The 22,235-nt window shown below is 32.2% G+C and overlaps 1 protein-coding gene across 12 annotated transcripts in view; it reads left to right on the top strand.

The window, feature by feature from the left end:
* Window positions 1-22,235, top strand: part of STX17 (syntaxin 17) — a 51,431-nt gene that overhangs the window by 9,866 nt on the left and 19,330 nt on the right. For all 12 annotated transcript variants that reach the window (XM_025046576.1, XM_015589102.2, XM_025046579.1 and 9 more), the window contains 2 exons: window positions 7,437-7,502; window positions 20,579-20,804. In XM_025046576.1, coding sequence (XP_024902344.1) covers window positions 7,437-7,502; window positions 20,579-20,804 — 292 coding nt within the window. The remainder of the gene's footprint in view (window positions 1-7,436; window positions 7,503-20,578; window positions 20,805-22,235) is intronic.

Genomic DNA, 22,235 nt, shown 5'->3' with positions numbered 1-22,235 from the left:
GACTACCTGTTCCTTACATAAACTTTTAACCAGCCCTTCTGCTTTTGGCCCCACATCCACCCGGTTACCTGGTAGGTGGTACCTCTGGTTACTGAGTCTTTTTGGAGTGGTGCTATGTTTGTTGGCTTGCTTCTTATTGCCACTTTGTCCCACTATCCACCCCTTCTGCAGCCTTAGCTTTCAGCTTTCTGTGGTCAGCTAAGTCAATTATTACATGTTCATACTCTTTCTCTTTTCAGCTTCCAAAATTCTGTTAAAATTTTTTGTCAACTGGTTTCTTTAATTGTATTCTCATTCTTGTGAATTTATACCTTTGAAAGTTCTTTACTGTTATTTTAGTTGGGTTTTAGAAAAGAGTAGAGATGAATGTGTTCAATTTGCCAGGTTTAATGAGAAGGGAAATTATTACAGGAAAAAAATATATGTTAGCTTTTCGTAAGTGATGGTGTTTGTTGTTTCTTATATTAACACTGAAAATGTAAAAAGTTAGGTTTCTAATTCTCAAGTTTACAGTCTAAGAAAATAAGGTAGGAAGTATTTAGAGAATGATAAGACATGAAAATGAGTTGGCATAGACTATTCAGGAAGTATGAACTATATGGTACAAAATCAGACATAATCAGTCTTATTGATTTTTTTGTTTTTTGACTTACTTTTATTGATTTGTTTTTTAACTTTTGATTGCAACAAAACCTTTTCCATTTCTCTTTTTAGTCTGAGAATGTTTATTTCAATCTTTTAATCACATTTCTCTACCTCTTTTTTTTTTCTGACAGAACCTGATTCAGTTTGCCTTCCTCTGTGTTTGAGGATAGGAAAGCCTCAGCACAGGTGGTGAATGATAAAGAATCTAATGGGGGCAATTTCATTCTTGTCAGTGTTTGATTAATGATGAACAGTAGATATATCCAACAGTTTTGGCTGAGAAGACTTGAGGGAAAGAAAGCCTGTTTGGAATATGGAAATTGCTGAAAAAGATTTTTCTACTGTTATAAAGATATACATGGAAAGAAATAGTCCTCCCGCTTCCACTGGTCTTGTGTCTGTTGTATCTGGAACTATGTCTAGTAGGCAGCAAGTTTGAGGACAAAACTCTGTTGAAGATAGTAAAGCAGAAAGAAATTAGGTGCTTGAGGACTTTTGAAGCTTCTGAATTATCCTACTTCTAGGCTTCTTACGTGGTATAATAAATGTTCTTATTATTAAAGCCATTTTAAAATTTTGAGTTTTCTGGTGTTTTTGCATCTAAAAGCATCCTAACTCCTTCATTATAACACTGTTTTAAACTATCTATATAGTGGTGCTGTGCAAATAGACAGTACAAAAATGACATTTTGTAAAAACTGCAGTTTAGAAATCTTTGTCAGTGGTCCCAACTTAACTAAATTTTAAAAGAGTTACTTCTTTTTAATTTTTTTCACACATATTTAAATCACTTTAAGTTGTTCTCTCCAAAGATTTGAAAATATATATTTTAGTAATTTAACCTAATTTAGGTAAAACATTGTGTAGCAAGTCTAAACGATTTTATTCCTCATTTTGCTTAGAATTTTGTTATAAGAGGTAAAATCATCTAGTTCAGCCTCCACCCAAGACATTAATCTCTTCTACAGTTTATTTGACAAGTGAGCAAATAATAATAGCAAAGATCATAGCTGTTGTTTTTATTCAAGTGCTATGTTAGGGGTTTTATATATATCATATCATTTAATCCTCACAGAATCCTTATACATTAGCTTTATTATTGTCTTCCTTTTCTAGGTGGGGAAGCAGACTTAGAGTGTTAATTACTTTCTTAAGATTACTGTGTTGGTAAATATGTTAAACTTCTAGTGTGCTTGAAACATAATGTGCTCCTAATAAAACTGTTGAATGAATGAATATACGTATGCATGCATACAGCCTAAGGTTACATCAGTTGTTTTAGAAGCCATTTCGTATTGCTGGCTATTTTTATTGGTTTTGTAATTAACTAAATAAAATCCATAGAACTTTTTAAATGTGAACTTCAGCTATTGTGCCCGAACATATTCATTTCTTGTGCAGTTGCCCTTTTTAATTTAAATGCTAGGCTTTACATTTATTGTTGTTACATTTGTTCTTATGTGGAATTGTGATCTTTCCTCTATGTAATTATTCCTTCTAGTTTATGTCATCGGCAAATTTGGTAATTTTTAACATTCTTTGTTTTCAAGGCATTGATGAAAAATGTTGGACAAGAAAAGGGCAGAGCAGTCTAATATACTGCCACCATTTCTCCAAGTTCTCACAAGACATCTCTCTGATAATCTGATATAAAATTTCCCCCAAGATTTACAGTCTGCAGTGTTTTAAAGATACTTTCTTTTGTGAAAATTAGGTCAGTATTTGCTGGTCTCTAGGAGCCATTCCAATTCTTCAGAGTTCCTCATAGATAGGTCACCGTGTTTCTTTGATCACATTTGCAAGGTCTTTTGGTTCACTTGATGTAATTTCTTAGGGCCTGTTAACTCGGACTCATTTGAAGTATGTAGGTTTGTTTTTACATTTTCTTGGTTTTCATTTTTCTCTTAATCATGTTTATTGTAGACTGTTCTCTTTTGAAGGTCATTTTTTTTTTTCAAAGAAGGAAGATTAAAAAAAAATGGAGTGGAATTAATTTTTGCTTTCTTTCCTACATTTATTAGCAATATCCACCCCATATGTTCACCTTTCAAACATTGTTTTTTCTTGAAAACCCAACTTAATTATTTCTGTGGAACATGTCCTGATTGATTTCATCCTCAGTCAGATATAAATACACCAATTTAATTATTCAGGGGAAAGCTAAAAATACCCATGATCTTTGTAGAGTTGTAAAATTAAAAATAAAATCTTCCTCATAGGGTTATTGAGAGGGTTAAGATATATGGAAAACTTCCTGAATGCAAGGTCGATACTTGGAAATGGGTTACTTAACAAGTAAGTTAGCCTACCCATATACTCAGCATTGGCACCATCAGTTAATAGTTTCTAATGCATTAGGAGATTGGGATATATCCTTTGTGTTTGTTTTGGGTTTTGTATTTTTAGTATTTGGTAGGCACTGTGAGGTGAATCACTTTTACTTACAAAATGGGTTAGATATTTATGTTCATTACGTGAGTAATCCTCAGTTTATGGCTTGCAATCATTGTGCTGTCTGTTAATATTACACAGCTTTTCTGTAGAGTCTTTGATATTTTCTATATCGATAATCATGTCATCTGTGAAGACAAACTACTTTATTCTCTTCTTCCCTCCTTCTTTCTTTTCCTTCCTCCTTTTTCTCTTCCTTTCTTCCTTTTTCTTTCTTCTTTTTCCTTTTTTTCTTCTTTCTCTTTCTTTCTTTTTTCTTTTTCTTTCTCTCCCACTCTTGAGGATCTTAACTCCCCTTCTCTCTTTTCTGCCTTCCCTCCCTCAAACTTAACCTCCCTCCCCATCTTCCTCCTTTCCCTCTCTCTCAGTCTCTCTCTCCCCCTCTCCTCTCCTCCCCTCTTTCTTCCCCTCTCCCTCCTTCCCTTCCTTCTTTTCTTTCTTTTACCTATTGTGCTGACTAGGGCTTCCCGGGTGGTATTAAATAGGAGTGCTGAGATCAGACATCCTTACCTTGTTCCCAAGATTAGGGAATGGTCTTTCACCACTAAGCATGGTGTTAACTTTAGGGATTTTGTAGATGCCTCTATCTTCTACGTTTAGTTTGCTGAGAAGTTTTTAATGAATAGACATTTTTGTCGAATGGTTGTCTTTAAATCTATCATCTTGCTATTTTTGTCTATTTGTCCCATTTGTTCTGTGTCCCCCTTTTACGCCTTTCTTTTGGATTGTGTATTTTTACGATTCCGTATTTTCTCTTTTTTGGCTTACTAATTATACTTCTTTATTTTTTATTTTTATTTTTTAGTTGGTTGCTTTATAGTTCAGAGTATTCATCTTTAACTTATTATGTTCTACCTTCCAGTAGTGTGTGTATGTATTACTTCATGTATATTATATGAACCTTATAACCTTTCATTTCCTCTCTTCTAGGTTCTTTGTAGTGTTGTCATTTATTTTATACTTCTATGTATATTATTAACCCCACAATACATTGTTATTTTTGTTTTAAGCTGTTATCTTTCAAAGAGGTCTTAAAAATAAAAAAACACATTTTGTATTTACACATGTATTTATCATTTTAATGCTCCTTTGATTCCTTTGTGTAGAACCACATTTCTATTTGGTATCATTTTCCATCAGCCTGAAGGACTTTCTTTAACATTTCTTGTACAGGTCTCCTGCTGATGAATTTTTAAAGCTTTTTTCTGTTTGAAAAATAATATTTTGCCTTCACTTTTAAAAAATATTTTTTCTGGATATTGAATTCTAGGTTGAATTTTAGATTTGTTTTTCAGTACTTTCAAGATGTTGTTTCCACTGTCTTCTGGCTTGCATTATTTCTCATGAGAAGTCTTTTGTCATTCCTATCTTTGTTCCTCTGTACTTCATGTGTCTTTCTTTCCTTTGGCTGCTTTTAAGATTTTTTTAAATCACTTATTTTAAGTAATTTTACTATAGTGTGCATTAGTATAGTTTCCTTCATTATTCTTGGTTAGAGTTTTATTGAATTTCTGTTTCTGTTGAATGATTTTTCTCATTACAGATTGTATTTTCTTGATTTTTTTGCATACATGGTAATTGTTTATTGGATGCCAAACATTGTGAACTTAGATACTGAATATTTTTAACCCATTTCCTGTTTTCCTCTAGAATACTTGCCGGAGGCGCTTGCAGCTGCAGTGTTCATCCCAAGATAACTCAGATTACAGTCCTAACTTTACCCCTAAAATTTGCCACAAAATATCTCACTTTTATTATTATTGTTGTATCGCTCTAGTGCATTGATAGTCTTTGGAAACAAATTACATCATTCTATTTTTAGCATTCTGTTTTTAGTAGTGGTATTTCCATTTACAAAATATAATAATTCTCATTTGCTGAAAATGTCAAATCCTACAAAATGCAACATGCCTGCTCAAGATGTTAACATTGTTCTTGAACAGTTGTTAGCCGAAGATTTATTTGATGAATCTGATTTATGTATACATTTCTGTTACATTAGGATTAGAGACAAGTTCTGTTTAGAAATAACTCCAATAACTCAGTTTTCATATTTTATTTTCACATTGAAAACCAGTCAGATTTGCCTCAGCCTCAGAGTGCGTTTATGTAAAATTAATGCTGGCAATGAGCTTCACTTTTTTTTTTTCTAAACGGGAAATAGGTTAAATACCCGTAAGTATTTTTGAATTTTATTCTGAGACACATTTGAGTTATTTGGGAATAGTCTGATATTTTTGAGGCTTTCTTTTAAGCTTTCTCATGTAGAATCAGAACAGCCTTTATTACAGGGCTAATTTTTCTCTATAAAGGCCAATACTTTGGGGTATTCTACCTGATGTCCAGTATATTGCAAGGTTTTTCCACTCTTACTCATAGTCACCTGGTTCTTTGATGTTCTGCCCCTTGAATTCTAGTAGCTCTGGCCTCCCTGAATTCTCAACTCTTTTCTAATTTTTCTTAAAATATCATGACAGGGTAGTATTGAGTAATAAATTTAAAAGCTGTTTATTTTTAAATATGTATCTTTGGCTTCTATTCTCATCTTTTTATGAATATCATAACATTTTCTAAAAGAACATTCATACTGGATCTGATGACATCAGTTCAGTTTTTCTTATACATTAGAGTAGTTTGATAGTGGTTTTAAATATGTTTGGATAATGGTTTTTATTTTTCAAATGTTTTATTTTTATTTTTTATTAAATTTATTGGGGCGACATTGGTTAATAAAATTGTATAGGGTTCAAGAGTGCAATTCTATAATACATTATCTGTGTGTTGCATTGTACATTCATCACCCAAAGTCAAATTTCTTTTCTTCCCCATATATTTGACCCCCTTTACCCTTATCTACCTCCCCACCCTCCCCTCTTACCTTCTGGTAACCACTAAACTATTGTCTCTGTTTATGAGTTTTTGTTTGTTTGTCTTGTTTGTTTGTTGCTTTCAGTTTTATATCCCACGTGTGAGTGAAATCATATGGTTCTCAACTTTTTCTGTCTGACTTATTTTGCTTATCATGATAATCTCGAGATCCATCCATTTGTCGCAAATGGCAGTATTTCATCTTTTCTTATGGCTGAATAATATTACATTGTATATATGTACCACGTCTTCTTTATCCAGTCATCTATTAAAGAGCACTTTGGTCGTTTTCATGTCTTGGCCACCATGAATATTGCTACAGTGAACGCTCAGGTGCATATATCTTTATGGATAAATGTTTTTAAATTTTTGGGGTAGATACCCAGAAGAGGGATTGCTGGGTCATATGGTAATACTATTCCTAATTTTATTAAGCTTAAGAATAATTGAACTATATTAAATACATATTTATCAAGTATAGTATTTAATATAGTTAGATTATTTTTAAGCTTAATAGCTATTGTTCTTAGATGAGGTCAATAAATTTAAGAGTATCAAACAAGATTGCTTTTTCTTGCAGCATTATTCACTACCAAATTTAAAGAATATACAGAATAAAGAATATAAAAATGCCCTAGAAATTTTTTTATTGCTCTACTTTTATTATCTAGTATGTCTGCGAGGCATGTATAGGGCATTTTCATGTTTCTGACTCTTCAAAATATTTCTAAGTTGATTTATTTTTTTGATATGTAGTATAACAAAAATGTGTTTAATATCATTATTCACATCTGTTAACATCTTAATTATTTGGACTTTTTATTTCAACCAAAAATAATTTGTGATGTTGTGATGTTTGGTGTTGATGTTTCTATTCCAGATAGTAGTCTGCTGTAATGTTGTGATGTTTTGCTATGGTTCCTGTCAAATGAAACATTTTCCATTATCATGCTCATCAAGTTTCTTGGATGAAGCTGAAAGCTAAACATTGGCTTAGTAAAAACAAACATACATATTAAATGTTTATTCTCATTTTTTACATTCTGTCTTCAGTATCAATGTTACTTTTTCTCAAAATCAGATTTTATTTTCAATATTGACATTTAAAATTCTTCATTTACAGTAAGATTATCTGATGAATGCTCTTGATATTTTTATTTTTCATATTCTTTTACATTCTCATTGTTTATTTTTTTATCTCCAAAGAGTTTGCAATATAGACAAAATTCATGCTCTCTTTTGGTAAAATAAATAGTCTTTAGTGAATTTTGTTTGTTTTACCATTTGCCAGAATTGTGTATGTCATGTTTTTGAAAATTTCCTACTGGCGTGGTCTTTGGACAGTTAACTGCCACTACCAAGTCAATAACTTTCTAGCCGATATTAGGGAGTGTGGATTTTTCTAGTAACTAGAGATAATCACTTTATTGGGAAAACAGAAATTCAGTACCGTTCCCCTCTCTTTTCTGTAGTATCAGCGATGCAGAATCTGGGACAAGTTGCACGAAGAGCATATCAATGCAGGACGTACAGTTCAGGTAAGGCTATTATAATGTTTTTAGTAAATCAGTATGAAAAAGCCTTAAGAAAATTTGCTAAAATAAATATCTTTGTAGCTGAATTCTTTTATGCATATTTATAACTAATTTCTTAAGAATGAATTTTTAGCAGGAATTACTGAATCAAATGTCATACATATTTTTAAGATTTTGAGTCATATTACCAAAATTTCCTCCAGAAATGATACATCAGCTTACACTCCCACAATCATGGCATTTTCCACAACAAACCTTACAAACATTAGTATTAGCTGTTTCTCAAACTTTTACTAATGAGTTTAAAATATTGCTGCTTTTTTGTTTTAATCTAGAGTTTTTGTTATGTTGCTTTGAAGGGTAAAAGGTTTTTTGATATGGGCGTAGGATAGTAATATTTCTTTTGTAAATTGCCTGTTCATGTCCCTTGCATATATTATATTACGTTGTCTTTTTTTAAGAGTTCCTTATAACTTGAAGATATTGATCTTTCTGTTATATTATTGAATTAATATAGTATTGTAACCATTCATTGCAGTTATTGGCTTTTTGATAAATTTTAAATATTTTAAATTAATTTTTAAAAATATATTTACACAGTTATTTTACAAAAGCCAAAAAAAAAAAAAATTAAAAGGTTTATAGTACCCTATCCTTATCCATCCCTAAGTCCTACTTGGAAGAAACCACTTTTAATTCCTTTGGCCAGATTTCCTAGTTTTTAGTTCTTTATTCCTAAATACCATGTGGAGACTGGTGTTTCTTAATTAATCAGGTTTTGGCATTATCTCTTCACTTCTTGCCATAGTAGGTGGAGATCTAGCTTTTCACTTTGCTCCCCTACTTCCTTTCCCCTTATATAATTACATATGTTATAATTTTTCGTTAATTTAGCAATTAGTTTCTCATTTTGATTATATAGATATTATTTTTTCTTAAGGCAAATAGTGAAATATAGTACAGCCTTTTGCTTTTTTGAAGTTAATGATTGCCTCACTTTTTTTTTTTAGTTGCCTGGCTTTCTGTGTATTTGCAGTGTTTTTCTCCTAAATGCTCCATATCTCTGCCACATGCAATCAGTAATATTTTTCATATGCTCAGGTACATCACTTCCATTCTTTATCCTGAGGACTTCCTCCTGAAGCCCTTTTTCCTCAGTTCCAATCTGGACTCACTTTCTAGATTTGTTGCACAACTGCTGTTCTGGGACTTCCTCAGCTGATCACTGTTTTGGGTCCCTGTTTTCTTTAATATGATATCTTCCTCAGTTTTGGTTTACTCCGTTGTTTTGTTAGAGTACATCTTTCAGTAGTTCTCTCAGAAAGGGTAACTGGGAGGTAAATTTTTAAGTTATTATGTGTCTGAAAAATACTTTCATAAGTGGTAGTGCAGGAATCCAATCTGGAATTATTTTTAATATTAACTCTGGTGGATAGAAAATGGAGTATGTCCCTTAATACCTATACAGTGGGTCTTCATTAGATATTTGTTGAGAAAATCAACGGAGGCCTTTTTCTCTTGATTTTTACTCCTTTTAGTGGTTCAGTTAATATTTTTTAAGCTATGTATATTCCTTTTGGTGCCTTTTAATGTTGAAATAAGTGTGAAGTCATTACATTTTTATCAATACCTTAGTGTAGTAATACCTTAGTAGGGTAATACAAGTAGAGCATAGTCTAGATTTATTTTAATTAAATAATTATAACTGTGGAGCTCTTAATAAATTATATGATGTCTAGAATGTGTTTAAGTTATTTAAATGTTTACCAGTGGACTTGTGCTCTATGTTTGTTAAAGAAATCAGATTAATTATTATGATACCAAATGTTTCTTACGGTACACAATTTGCTCTCAAAATTGCATGTTGTAAAAACACATTAGGAATCCTTAAATCAATATTTTACAAAGGCAAATATATGCATAACCATTCTCCTTTTAATCATTAAACACATAATTAGCCATTTTCAGAATTTTAATTAAGAATAATTACTTTTTATAATTATCAGGATAGATAAGAACATATTTAAACATATAGTTTAATCTTTAGGCTGAAATTTCAGGATATTTATGGAAGGAGAAAAAAGTCATAACTGCTTATTAACTTTAGTTATAAAACTGAAGAGAGGGAAATATGTCACCTTTATTTTACTGAAAGTTTGGCTATAATTTGCAGTTTACTACTTGCATACTGCAAAGCTTATTAATTACTGAGTTGGTATACTTTCTTCTTTTAAAACTTACTTCGTTTATCTAACTTGTGGATATTTCTGCAGATTTTCAAAACCAGGCATAATATCTGCCTTTCTGACCTGATTATTAGAAGGGCAGAAATATTTGAACATCTACTATGTTCGAGATACTATTCTAGATAATAGGGTTATAGCTGTAAGCAAAACAAGAAAACTTGTTCTCATTGAGCTTATATTCTGGGGTGGTAAAGGAGAAAGCAGAGACATAATTTTTTAAGTAGACAAATATATACTATTTAGATGGTTATAAGTACTATGAAGTAAACATTAGGCAGGTTAAAGGAAACAAAGAATCACAGAAGGTGATGAGTGTTCTTTTATATATAGATTGGTTGTATAATATTTCTGATGACATTTGAACAAAGACTTGAAGGAAGTAACATAAACCATGGAGAATAGACTTTTGCAGGCAGAGGGGAAATCAAATGCAAAGACACTGAGGTGAGAGGATGTGTGACATATTCAGGGAGTGGTAAGGAGGTCAGTGTGGCTGGTGTGAGCAAGGAGAGTATAGGAGATAAAGTCGAAGAGATCAGCTGGGACTGATTATGGAAGGCCTTGCAGGATGTGGTGACTTGAAGTTGGGTCGAAAGCACTTGGAAGGTTCTGAGCAGAAGATGACCTGATACTTTAAAAGATCACCTTGACTGTTATGAAAAGGATAGATTCTAAGGGGACAAGGATGAAAGCAAGAATACAAGTTAGATGGCTAATTAATAATGAGCATATTTAAGTGTACTTTTTAGAAAAATGCAAATGCACACATGTACAGTTTTGTGTAGAATGTCCGGTGCCTGATATGTTAGATTTTTATCTCCTTTCTTTGTAGCCCTGGTAAATGATTTTGAACTCACAAGCTTGACAAACAAATAAGGAACTATTATGACATGTCAACCTTACCAGTGAAGTACCTTTTTGGAAAATTACACACACATATAATTCAAACATACAAAAATGTAGCAAATAATAAAAATAATATAACACCGATGTACTCATCAGTAAAATTTGTCAAATCTTAACATTTTGCCACAATTTCTTTCCTTTTTATTTTTGAAGAAAATTTAGAAACACCACTGAAGTCCCTTGTGTACGTACTCTTCCTTGATTCTATTTACCTTGTTCCTGTCTTTATCTGAAGGAAATCTTTTCCCTCGATTTAAGTATTTATTATTTCTGTGCATGTAACTATGTATAAATAATATATGTTATTATTTGCATTTTTCTTTCTGCTTTTTCCCAAACAGCTTTTTTGAGATGTAATTGACATACAGTAAAGTACACAATTTGATAAGTTTTAACATATGCGTACACTGTGATACCATCACCCCAGTCAAGATAATGAATATATCTTTTGCCCCCCAGAAGTTTTCTCATACCCCTTTGTAACCCTCCTTCTTGCTTTTCCCTCCCACATCCCTCTGTATCCCTCCCCACTCTTTACACATGCACACACTCCCCTACCCCTAACCCCCAGTGCCCAAGCAACTACTAACTTGCTTTCTGTCAGTATACGTTAGTTTAGATTTCGTGCAATTTTATATAAGTAGATTCATGCAATATGCACTCCTGTTCGTTTGGGAGGTTGGGGCTGGCTTTCACTCTGCATAAATAATTTGGGGTTCATCCATGTTGTAATGTGTCTCAGTTTTTTTATTCCTTTTTATCACTGAGTAGGTATTCTGTTATATAGATATACCACAGTTTGTTTATCCTTTCATCTTTTGATGGATATTTGGGTTGTTTCTAGTTTTTTGGCTATTATAAACAAATCTGCTATGAACATTTGAGTTCAAGGCTTTTTATGGACAAAGGACTTTATTTCTCTTGGATAAATACCTATGAGTGGAATGACTAGATCATATAGTAGTTGTTATTCTTTAACTTTTTAAGAAATTGCCAAACTCTTTTCCAGAATGGATGTACCATTTTATATTCCCACCAGTTCTTTCATATCCTTGAAAACACTTGATATGGTTAATCTTTTTAATATTAGCCATTTGTAGTTAGTCTGTAGTGGTATCCCATTGTGATTTTAATTTTTTTTTGATTAATGATGTTTCCATTTTATTTTTAATTATTTTTGTTCCATTTTATCTTCTTTCCTGTCTTGCTGGCTATAACTCTTTGTTATTTTAGTGGTTGCCTTAGGGTTTATACAGCTTATTACAGTTTGTCTTTCAGTGATATTATACTGTTTCACATATGTTTAAGAACCTTACAATATATTCCTGTTTCTCCCTTCCCAATCTATATGCTATTGTTGTCAGATTTTTTTTATACTGTATGTTATATACTTTGTAATGTTTAAACAGTTGATTATCTTTTCAAAGAATTTAGATATTAAGGAGAAAAATCTTAATATATTTACCTATGTCATTTCCATTTCTGGTATGCTTAATGCTTTTGTGGAAATCCTTATTTCCATTTGGTATCATATTCCTTTTACCTGAAGACTTCATTTAACATTTCTTGGAGTATATAGTTCTGCTGGTATGAAGTCTTTCATCTTTCCTGTATTTGAAAAACCTTTATTTGGCCTTTATTTTTAAAAGGAATTTTGCTGTATATAGAATTCTACATTGACTTTTTTCTTTTAGTGCTTTAAATATGTTTAGCTATCTTTTTACTTGCTTTGTTTCCAATGAGAAATGGGTTTCATTCTTATCTTTGATCTTCTATATGTAATATGTCTCTTTGGTTGCTTTTATGATTTTCTCTTTATCATGTTTCTTGTGCTTTGAATTTGTTGAGCTTCTTGGATCTCAAGGTTTATAGTTTTTACCAACTTTGGAAATTTGTTGGCCATTATTTCGTCAAATAATTTTCTGTCCCCTGCATCTCTCTTCTTTAGGGACTCCAATAACACATATGTTAGGTTGCTTGAAGTTATCTCACAGCTCACTGTTGTTCTTTTAAAATTTCCTGATTATTTTTTTTTCCTCTATGTGTTTCATTTTGGATAGTTTCTATGCCTTTGTGTTCACTAGTCTTAGCAGCAGCAGTGCGTAATATGTTGTTAATCCATTCTGTTTGATTTGTGTCTTTTTTTAATATCTTCCATGTCTCTACTTAACCTTTTGATTATATAGAATACAATTATAATAACTGCTTTAATATCCTCTGCTAATTCGAATATCTATATCAATTATAGGTCAGTTTCAGTTGATTGATTAATGGGTCATATTTTCCTATTTCTTTGTAGGTCTGGTGATCTTTGATTGGGTGGCCTTTGCCTGGCTGGGTGCTAATATTTTCATGCTCCTATAAATTTTCTGAAGCTTTGTTCTGGCATATAGTTACTTGGAAACAGTTTGATCCTTTTAGGTCTTTTGTGATTTACTAGAATTGACGAGAGTAATGCTCAGTCTAGGGCTAATTATTTTCCTACTACTGAAGTAAAGCCTTCCTGAGTGCTTTACACATGTCCTGTGAATTAAGAGTTTTTCCAGTTTAGCCGGTGGAAGGAGGGAGATGCTGTTTCCAGCTTTCAATGAGTGCTGAACACTGTTTCCTCTAATCTTTTTTGATGATTTTTTTTTCCCAGCCTTGGGTAGCTTCCTCATGTACATGTTCTGGTCAGTGCTCTGCTAAATACTTGAGGTGACCCCTCTGCATATCTCCAGGGTTCTCTTTCTGTGTAGCTCTCTCCCCTTCAGTACTCTGTTCTGCAAACTCTGTGGAATTATATTATGAAACTGTAAGTAGAATAGGTTTGTTTTCTTCTCAGGCATAATAAGACATTAGCATTAAGAAAAATTTTGTGATCAGATTTAGAAACTAAGTAAAAAGTTGGAAATTTGTTACTACTGTAATAGCTGCACTGAAGAACATTAACCTGGCTTTCATGGAAACTTAATCAACTTAGTTTCCATAGCAGTGGGGATGCAGAGCTTGTTGAAAACGCAGATTTCTGGGCACCTTAGCAATTCGGATTCAGTAGATTTCAGACCACATTTGGAAAGGTACTGCTATACAGAGAGTTTATCCCAGTTTCTTAGGTAGCACAAACACACAAAATAAAATCAGCCACGGAACTTGTAGAATTGAAATATGACTTTCTTGATTTTACTAGGAGACATGTAGAACACTTGAATTATCTACTTATTAATTTAAAAAAATAATTAAAAGGGAGAAGCAATGGAAAGCAGAGGGAACGAGGAAGAGAGAGAGGAAGCAGAAGTTAATAGAAAAGAAAATATTAGAGAGAAGCAAGGCCAGATAGAGAATGGAAGAGAAGACAGAATAGTAGATTCCAAAATGAATGCTATTAAAAGGTAAATTGTTTTAGGTTATTATAAGCTACAGAGAAATTTAAACTTAAGTTTTGCCTTGAAAAATTTATGAGCCGATTAATCAAGACTTAGGATCTTTGACCTTTACTCTGACTGGCATAGGTACTATAGAGCCTGAGGGAGGAAATTAAATCTAAGGCACCATTAATTGTAAGATATAGCATTATTTTGAGTGCCTCTAAGAAAGAAAAAGTGGTGTCAGTTAAAAATGGCACAATGCTTTTTTAAAGATACATTCCAATTTCAGAGATGTTAAAATGTGGAAAAGATACTGTCCTAAAATTGATGAAATATAGTATATGGAAAGCTTCTACCCTCTACTCTACTTCTGTCATTTCCAAGTCTAGTCTTTCTATTTAGCATGTTCTATTTTCCCAGTATTATTCTTCAGGGACAGCTCAAGTCTCACCTTCTTCAAGAAGCCTGTCTAGATCCTTACAGTAAGATGTCTCAGGTGTCTTTGATCATGTTTCTTATGCCCCTTTCAGTTTTGAATATTTCCCCTTAATAAAGAATCAAAAGCAAAATAGGAGTTGAGTTGTTCTGCTTTCTCTGCGTCATCTGTTAACATTATACCATCTGCCCCAAGCAGTAGGTCTAAACCTTCTTTCCTGTTCTTCTTGCTCTACATGTATTTTTTTAAATCCTTTTTATTGTTCTTAACATTTTTCACCAGCCTCCGCTCATTCTGGGCTCTTTGCTTACACGATTCTCCACATTTCATACCACTCTTGCATTCATCCTTGTTCACATGCCTTTCCTTTCATTTTTTTTTTTAAACTAGTTTCTTAAATTTTGAACCTATTATAGTACACCTTACACAACTATTTTGGATTCTTAAGGTGTCACTTTCTTAATAGATTAACCTTTTCTCATAGTGTCAGAATTTTACTTTTTAGAAACTATCTCTCTTTTTAAAAAAGATCTTCCTACTGCAATATAATTTCTGCTATGGCATCACAAAACTATTTTCTCTAAACTTGATTCACTTTCCTAAAGTCACTGTTTCACTAGGCCTTGAGGATACAGTGGTGAAGACAACTGGCCTAATACCTGTTCCTACAAACTTTACAGCCTCCAGTTGAATGAATCTCCAGCAAGGAGATTCATGATGAGATTTCTACTCAATTTACTCCACTCCAAATGCTTTCAATTTTTTGTTTCTATCTTTAGGTTAATTGACCATACAAGTAAGTATAATATTATTTTCTAAAAATATAATTAAAACCTTTTACTGTGAAATATATGTGCTATGAAATGCATAAAACATTGATATTCCCTTAAACAAATTATTATACTGTGAACATTCATGTAACCACAACTCAGATCAAGAAATAAGACAATTACCAGCCTTTGAGCCACGTTTCTCTTGCTCAGGCCCACTTCCACATCTGGAAGTGTACTATTGCTTCTAATAAAGCTTTTCTTTTCTGCTGTATTTCAGTGTCTTGCTCAAAAGGAAGGGAGGGAAGGAGAGAGGGAAGGAGGAAGGAGACAATTACCAGCATTCTAGAAGCCCCTCATAGCCTCTTCAAAATTATAACCACCTTTCTCCCTCAAAAGTAATCAATTTTTGATTTATATGGTAACTACTCCCTAGCTTTTCTATATAGTTTTATTACAAAGATGTATCATTTAGTTTAGGGGGTTGGCTCCATAGTGTAGTGGCTAGCATGTCTGCTTTACATGCAGAAGGTCCTGGGTTCGCGCCCCAGCTGGAGCCAGGGACCATACTCCAAGTGCCCGGGTGCACCAGACCCTGGGAGCACCAGGCCCCAGGTGCACACTGCGAGTATGCAGTAGGAGACAGCCCACCTTCAGAGATCCAGTTCTTAAGGGGAAACGGCAACATCCATAGGTCAGGGGTGGAAGTGGTGTCGGGGGAAATTAAAGAGGAGGGGGAAAAAAAAAGAATTTAGTTTAATTTAGTCTCTGTTTGAACATCATATAAATTGAATTAAACAGAATATATCTTTTGTTTCTTGTTTGGGATTTGCTTATGTTGTTGTCTGCAGCAGTAATTTTCATTGCTGTATATGTTCCACTTTAGAAGTTTACACCATAATGTATCCATTCTATTCGATGGACATTCGGGTGTGTCCAGTCTCTATTACACATGCTGTTAACATTTATAGATATTTTTACTGGTACACATGTGCATACATTTCTGTTGAGTATATTCCTTGGACAGAAATTGCTGGTTCATCAGGCATCTTTATTTTCAACTTTAGTCGATAATGCCAAACTGTTTTCCAAAATAGTTATACTAATTTTACACTCCTTACAGCAGTAAATGTGAGTCACTGTGGGTGCCACATCCTCAGCAATATTTCATAAACTCAGTCTTTAATTTTAGCTATTTTAGTGGATAACTAATTTACATTAATTTACATTTATCCAGATTATTAGAGAAATTGAGTAATTATTTGTTTATGAGTAGTGCCTATTTAGGATTCTTGCCCACATTTCTATGAGTTGCCTATGTCTTACTAATTGGTGAGAATTCTTTATTCTACCTGTGGCCCCTTTATCAGTGTATGTGTTGAAATTTTCTTCTTCCACTCAGTGGTTAACTTTTCACTCTCTTAGTTGTGTCCCTTGGTAACTACAAGTTTATTTAGTTTAATACAGTCGAGGTTATTGATATTTTATAGTTATGCCATGGTTAAGAGGTCTTTCCCTCCAGTGTCATGAAGATATTCTTCAATTGTTTTGCCTATCACATTTAGGTCTACAAACCATTTGGTCGATTATTGTGTATGGTGGTGTATCCAGTTTTATTTTTTGCCATATGGATACTTGAATAACCAATCACCATGTTTTGGAAAGATCCTCTATCCCATCTCTCCCAGTCCTGTAATGCCACGTTTGTCATAAATTCAGTACATATATGTCTGTTTCATTGATGTATTTTTCTATTCTTGCACCATTACCACACTGTCTTAATTGCTGTGGCTTTATAATCAGTCAGTAGCTAGTAGAGGAAGTTCTTCAATCTACCTTCTTCAAAAGCTAATCTCAGTCCTGTATTTGCATTTCCATATACATTTTAGAATCAGCTTGTCAGGTTCCACAAAAACAAAAAGAATCTTTTTCAAATATATTCTTACTTATTGAATCTATATATTATTGAATCTGTAGATTCAAATTCTATTCAACTTTATTGAATTAGTAGATACTGAGTCTATAGAGTAAATATATTTATTGAATCTGTTGATATATGGATGTCTATCAAAGTGACATCTTTGCAATATCGAATCCTCCAAACCATGAACATCTTATCGATTTATTATTATTATTACTTTTTTATATGATGTTGTATTTAAATAGATGACATTTTCTTTAGAATTTTTGCATCTTGTTCACAAGTGTGTGAAACTGATCTGAATTTTTTCCTTTTCTTACTCTTCTTGTTGAGTTTTGGTGTCCAGGTTTGCTATCATAAAATGAGTTAGAGAATGTTCTTTTTCAGTTCTCTTAAAGAATTAGTGTAATTTTCTTTAAATCTTTGGAAGAATTGGCCAGCAAAGCCATCTGTACTGGGATTCCTCTTGTTTGGTTGGTTTTGGTTTTATGTATGTGTTAGGGAAATAGGGGAGTTTCAAAATGTACCTTTAATTTCTTAAATGGTTATTTGACTTCAGATTTCTATTTTTTGTGAGTTTTCTAGGAATTTTTCTGTTTCATCTGACTTTTCTAGTTTATTGACAAAAACGTGTTCATAATATCTTTTAATATATGAAAATCAGTAGTAATGTACCCTTTTTTAAATTTCTGATTTTGGTTATATGTGCCTTCTCTATTTTTTAATTACTTCTCAGCGATGTTTATGAATTTTATTAGTCTTCCAAAGGTCAAATTTTGGCTTTTTAAACCTACTGTATGCTTGTTTTTTCTATTTCATGACATTTATGTTCACAACTTTATCATTTTCTCCTTCCTACTATCTTTGCATTTTTTTTTGCTATTTGTTTTTTATATTCTTAAGATTTATTTTATTAATTTTCAGGCTTCCTTCTTCTCTAATATATGTGCATTTAGAGCTATAAATTTCTAAATACTGCTTTAGCTGCCTGTAAGTTTTAGCCTGCATTATTTTTTCTGATTCAGTTCAAAGCATTTCTGATTTCCATTATGATTTCTTCTTTGCCTTGTAGATTATTTATGTCTTCCTTCATTTCCAGACATATAGTGTTTTTACATATATTTTTGTTAACGATTTCAAGTTTAATTTTATGATCAGAATACATGGTCTGTCTGATGTCAATATTTCTGAAATTTGTTGAAACTTTCTTTAAGACTCAGTATAGAATCAATTTTTATTGTTCAAATTCTCTTGCATCCTTTTGTCCATTTGTTCTATCAGTTGCTGAAAGGGGTTTTTTCAAGCCTTATATTATGATTGTGGATTTACTTATTTCTGTTTGTAGTTCTGTCGATTTTTGCAGAGAGAGAGAGAGAGTGTGTGTGTGTGTGTGTGTAATGGCTATGTTATTAGGTATACACAACTTTAGAATTATATATTCCTGGTGAAGAGTGATTGTATAACTGTTGTGGCTTTATGGTCTATTTTTTATGATATTAGTATTGCTATAGCAGGTTTTCTTTGGAGATGGGTTATTATATTTGAATGGTTTATCTTTTTTATTTTTATTTTTACTTTGAACTATCTGTATTTATGTTTTAGATATATTTCTTGAGTTTTGTATTTTTTCCAGTCTGAAAATCTTTATCTTGTAACTGGAACATTTGTTCAATTTATAGTTAATGTAATTGTTGATATATTTAAGTTTAAATCTGTCTCTCTATTATTGTGTGCTTTCTACTTCTTCCACAGTCTTTGTTCTTTTTCATTTCCATTTTTACTTCTTTTAAACTGATCTTATATTTTTTATTGATCCAGTTGTTCCTCTGTTTGTTTTGGAATTATATACCCATTTACTGGAAATTACAATATATACCTGTAAACAATACAGATTATACAGATACCCTGGAATATTTTAGTTCTATGTGTGCCCCACAAATTAAATTCTATTTTTACATATTTTAATTATGTACATATTGAAAACCCCCAAGACATTATATTATTGTTTTATTATAGTTACTGATTATCTAGATTTACCTACATTTTTACTATTTTTTTAAGGCTCTTCATTTCTTTCTTTACCTACAACTTTAAGTCTGGAATAAATTATCATTCCTTCTGAAAGACACTGTTTAGTATTTCCTTTACTGTGTATTTGCTGGTAACAAATTCTCTCAGTTTTTGTTTGTCTGAAATGTCTTTATTTTACCTTTGGTCTTGAAGGATATTTTTGCTGGGTATAGAATTTTAGGTTGGTAGTGATTTTCTTTCTGTACTTTGAATGTATCATTCTACTGTCTTCTGGCTCTCATTGTTGCTTTATGAAGTCTTACATGATCTTACTGTGTTTTTTGTTGTTGTTATTATTATAGTCTTCTGGGGGCTGCACTGCCCTTTTTTTTTTTCAGTGTTCATGGTTTATTTGGTGTTTTTGTTGGTATGACACTTGGATAGTTTGTTGCATTGTTTGTGATACCTCATAATTCATTATATCAACACATTAGAGGAAAACTTATGATTATGCCAAAAGATTATTTTAAAGAGAGGGTAAAATTATTTGGAAAAGAATTGAGCAACTTTACTCAGAGAGAAATGCAAAGTAAAAAACAGCGAGATAACATGTAATACTGGCAGTACGTGGGGAAAATGGGCACTCATACTTTGGTGGTAGTGTGAATTGTTACAGCCTTTTGGGGAAAAAAACTGATCCTAGCTATTGAAATAAAAATGCACATTATCCTTTCACTGAGTACCATCTCTTTTGGGTATTACTCCTAAAAAATAGAATAGTATATACTACATTACTAATATATACTTTTATAGCATATTAGGATTTATATTCAAGAACATTTGTTTCATAGTTTATAACAACTAAAAATTTGAAAAAATACGAATGACTGTTGATCAGTGGAGGAATGTTTGAATACGTTATTACATCCACACTATGGAATATGGTACAGCCACTGACCAGAAGGGATATCCATGATGATATTGTTAAATTGGAGTATAGAATGACAAATTATATATTATTGTGCATAATATAATCCATTTTTTTTTTGTAAAAAATTAAGGCTATATATGGCAGTGTTTGCATGAGCAATGAGACATGTGGGTTAAGAGGTGGTGGGATTAGTGAAGTAAGGAAGTCATTAAATTTTTCTTGTGTTTCTGCAGTGTTTGATATATTATGAAGAACATTTGTTACCTTTTTAATAATCACATTTAACGAAGGAAAAATGCTAAATAAATTTAAAGTATGAGGATGTGAATTCTAAAGAAGCTGTATTTGGTCAGAGACATAAAAAATAGAAAGTATTATGCATACCTTCTATTGTACAGAATACTTGTAATCATTTCTATTCACAACCATTATCACAAATTACCTCTGAAAATAAAAATATTTAATACTAAGATATGTGGTAGCATTTTTAATGATTTTTTTTTCTTTTATAGCAACTCCGCTCCAATATTCGAGAAATGGAGAAGCTTTGTTTGAAAGTTCGAAAGGACGACTTAGGACTTCTGAAGAGAATGATAGATCCTGTTAAAGAAGAAGCATCAGCAGCAACAGCCGAATTTCTCCAACTCCATCTGGAATCTGTAGAAGAACTTAAGAAACAATTTAATGATGAAGAAACTTTTTTACAGCCTCCTTTGACCAGATCTGTGACTGTCGGTGGTAATGTACTAAGTCTTATTCTCAGTCATAGTAATGCAGATAATTAATGTTCACCTTCTTGTGTAGATATTGTAGATAATATATAAGTCTCCAGGGATCACTTCCTAGTACCGCATGCTGAATTCTTGGACTATGAATGTGCCTGGAAGTACACATCCTAGAAGTTTTGTAGGATAAAATTTTGAGGCTATGCTGTATTAGGCAGCACTACAGGGCTTCAAGTACCTATTTGTCTAAGATATTGAAAATCAGTTTTAAAGTATTTCCAAAGGAGAATGTCATCCTTGTCTGCAGAGAACTCTCCCCTCATGTCTAGGTGTAGGGGTGACCTAGTCAGTCATATTTTTTTCTTAGGCATTCTAATTTCCACAGGAGATGTTAGATCTATCTCTCAGCTCAGTTTTCTGAATTTAAATGAAACGTAAAAACAAAAATCTATAGGAATGCCATCAACTTTTATGAAGTGATACTCTAGGAAACAGCCCAGTGAAATTACTTACTATATCTCCACTAAGGATGTAATTGGTAATTGTTTATTACATTAATATAATGTCTTTATAAGGAACTCTGAAAAAATAAATCTTTTTTAATGCATAGTAGTACTTCAAAGCAATTGGTCTTTTTTTATAATCTTACGAGTATTAAATGGCAACACCAATAAGGTTTCTCTACTTGAGTTATTTACTAGAAAGCTTAAATTTAAAATTTTTAACTACCAAAAGCCAAATTTTTAAACTATTGTGGTTTTATTTTATAATTGCTTCCCCTGTTTTCCCTTTTTTGTTTTAGAGTTTGTTTTTTATTTTTAATTAATGCCATCTTATTACATTTTATATATGTTCTAAGCTGCCCTAAATCTTTATGGAAAAGGTGGAGTATAAATAAATTACAGATTAGTATAGAATCTAAGAGAGGCTACACTCACCCAGTTTTTCTCTTTTCATTTATCTAGGAGGTTCCTTTACTACTCCTTCTCTCCAAAACCAGATTATTTTTAATGTTATATTTTCAGTGCTAATGATTCAGTAATTTATAGGGAGATAGAAAAAAATTAGAGGAAACATTTAGGCTATCATCCTGAGCTTCTGGGTAATCTTGCTTTTATTGTATCCTTAGTACTTAGCACATGGTAAGTACATAGCGCCTAGTATATAGTGCTTGGCTCATAGTGGACCATTAATAAATGTTTTATAAATAAATGAGTAAATATATTTTTAGAGACTTTTTTTTATTTCAGATATGCTGTAATCACTTCACTCTGTGGATAACCAGTACTAAAGTGTTATTTTGGGGAGAAGGAAATGTTAGCACTCAACCCTTAAGTTAATGAGTATTTGGGAAGGATGCTTTTTGATAGTTTGTAGCTACTGTTTACATTATTCTGTTTATATGTAATTATTACCACCATATTGATGGGGCTGAGTGCTGTTC

The sequence above is a fragment of the Pteropus alecto genome, unplaced genomic scaffold (genome assembly GCF_000325575.1).
Source record: "Pteropus alecto unplaced genomic scaffold, ASM32557v1 scaffold114, whole genome shotgun sequence".
In the NCBI taxonomy this organism is placed as follows: Eukaryota; Metazoa; Chordata; class Mammalia; order Chiroptera; family Pteropodidae; genus Pteropus; species Pteropus alecto.
This window is presented reverse-complemented; position numbering and strand designations above follow the sequence as displayed.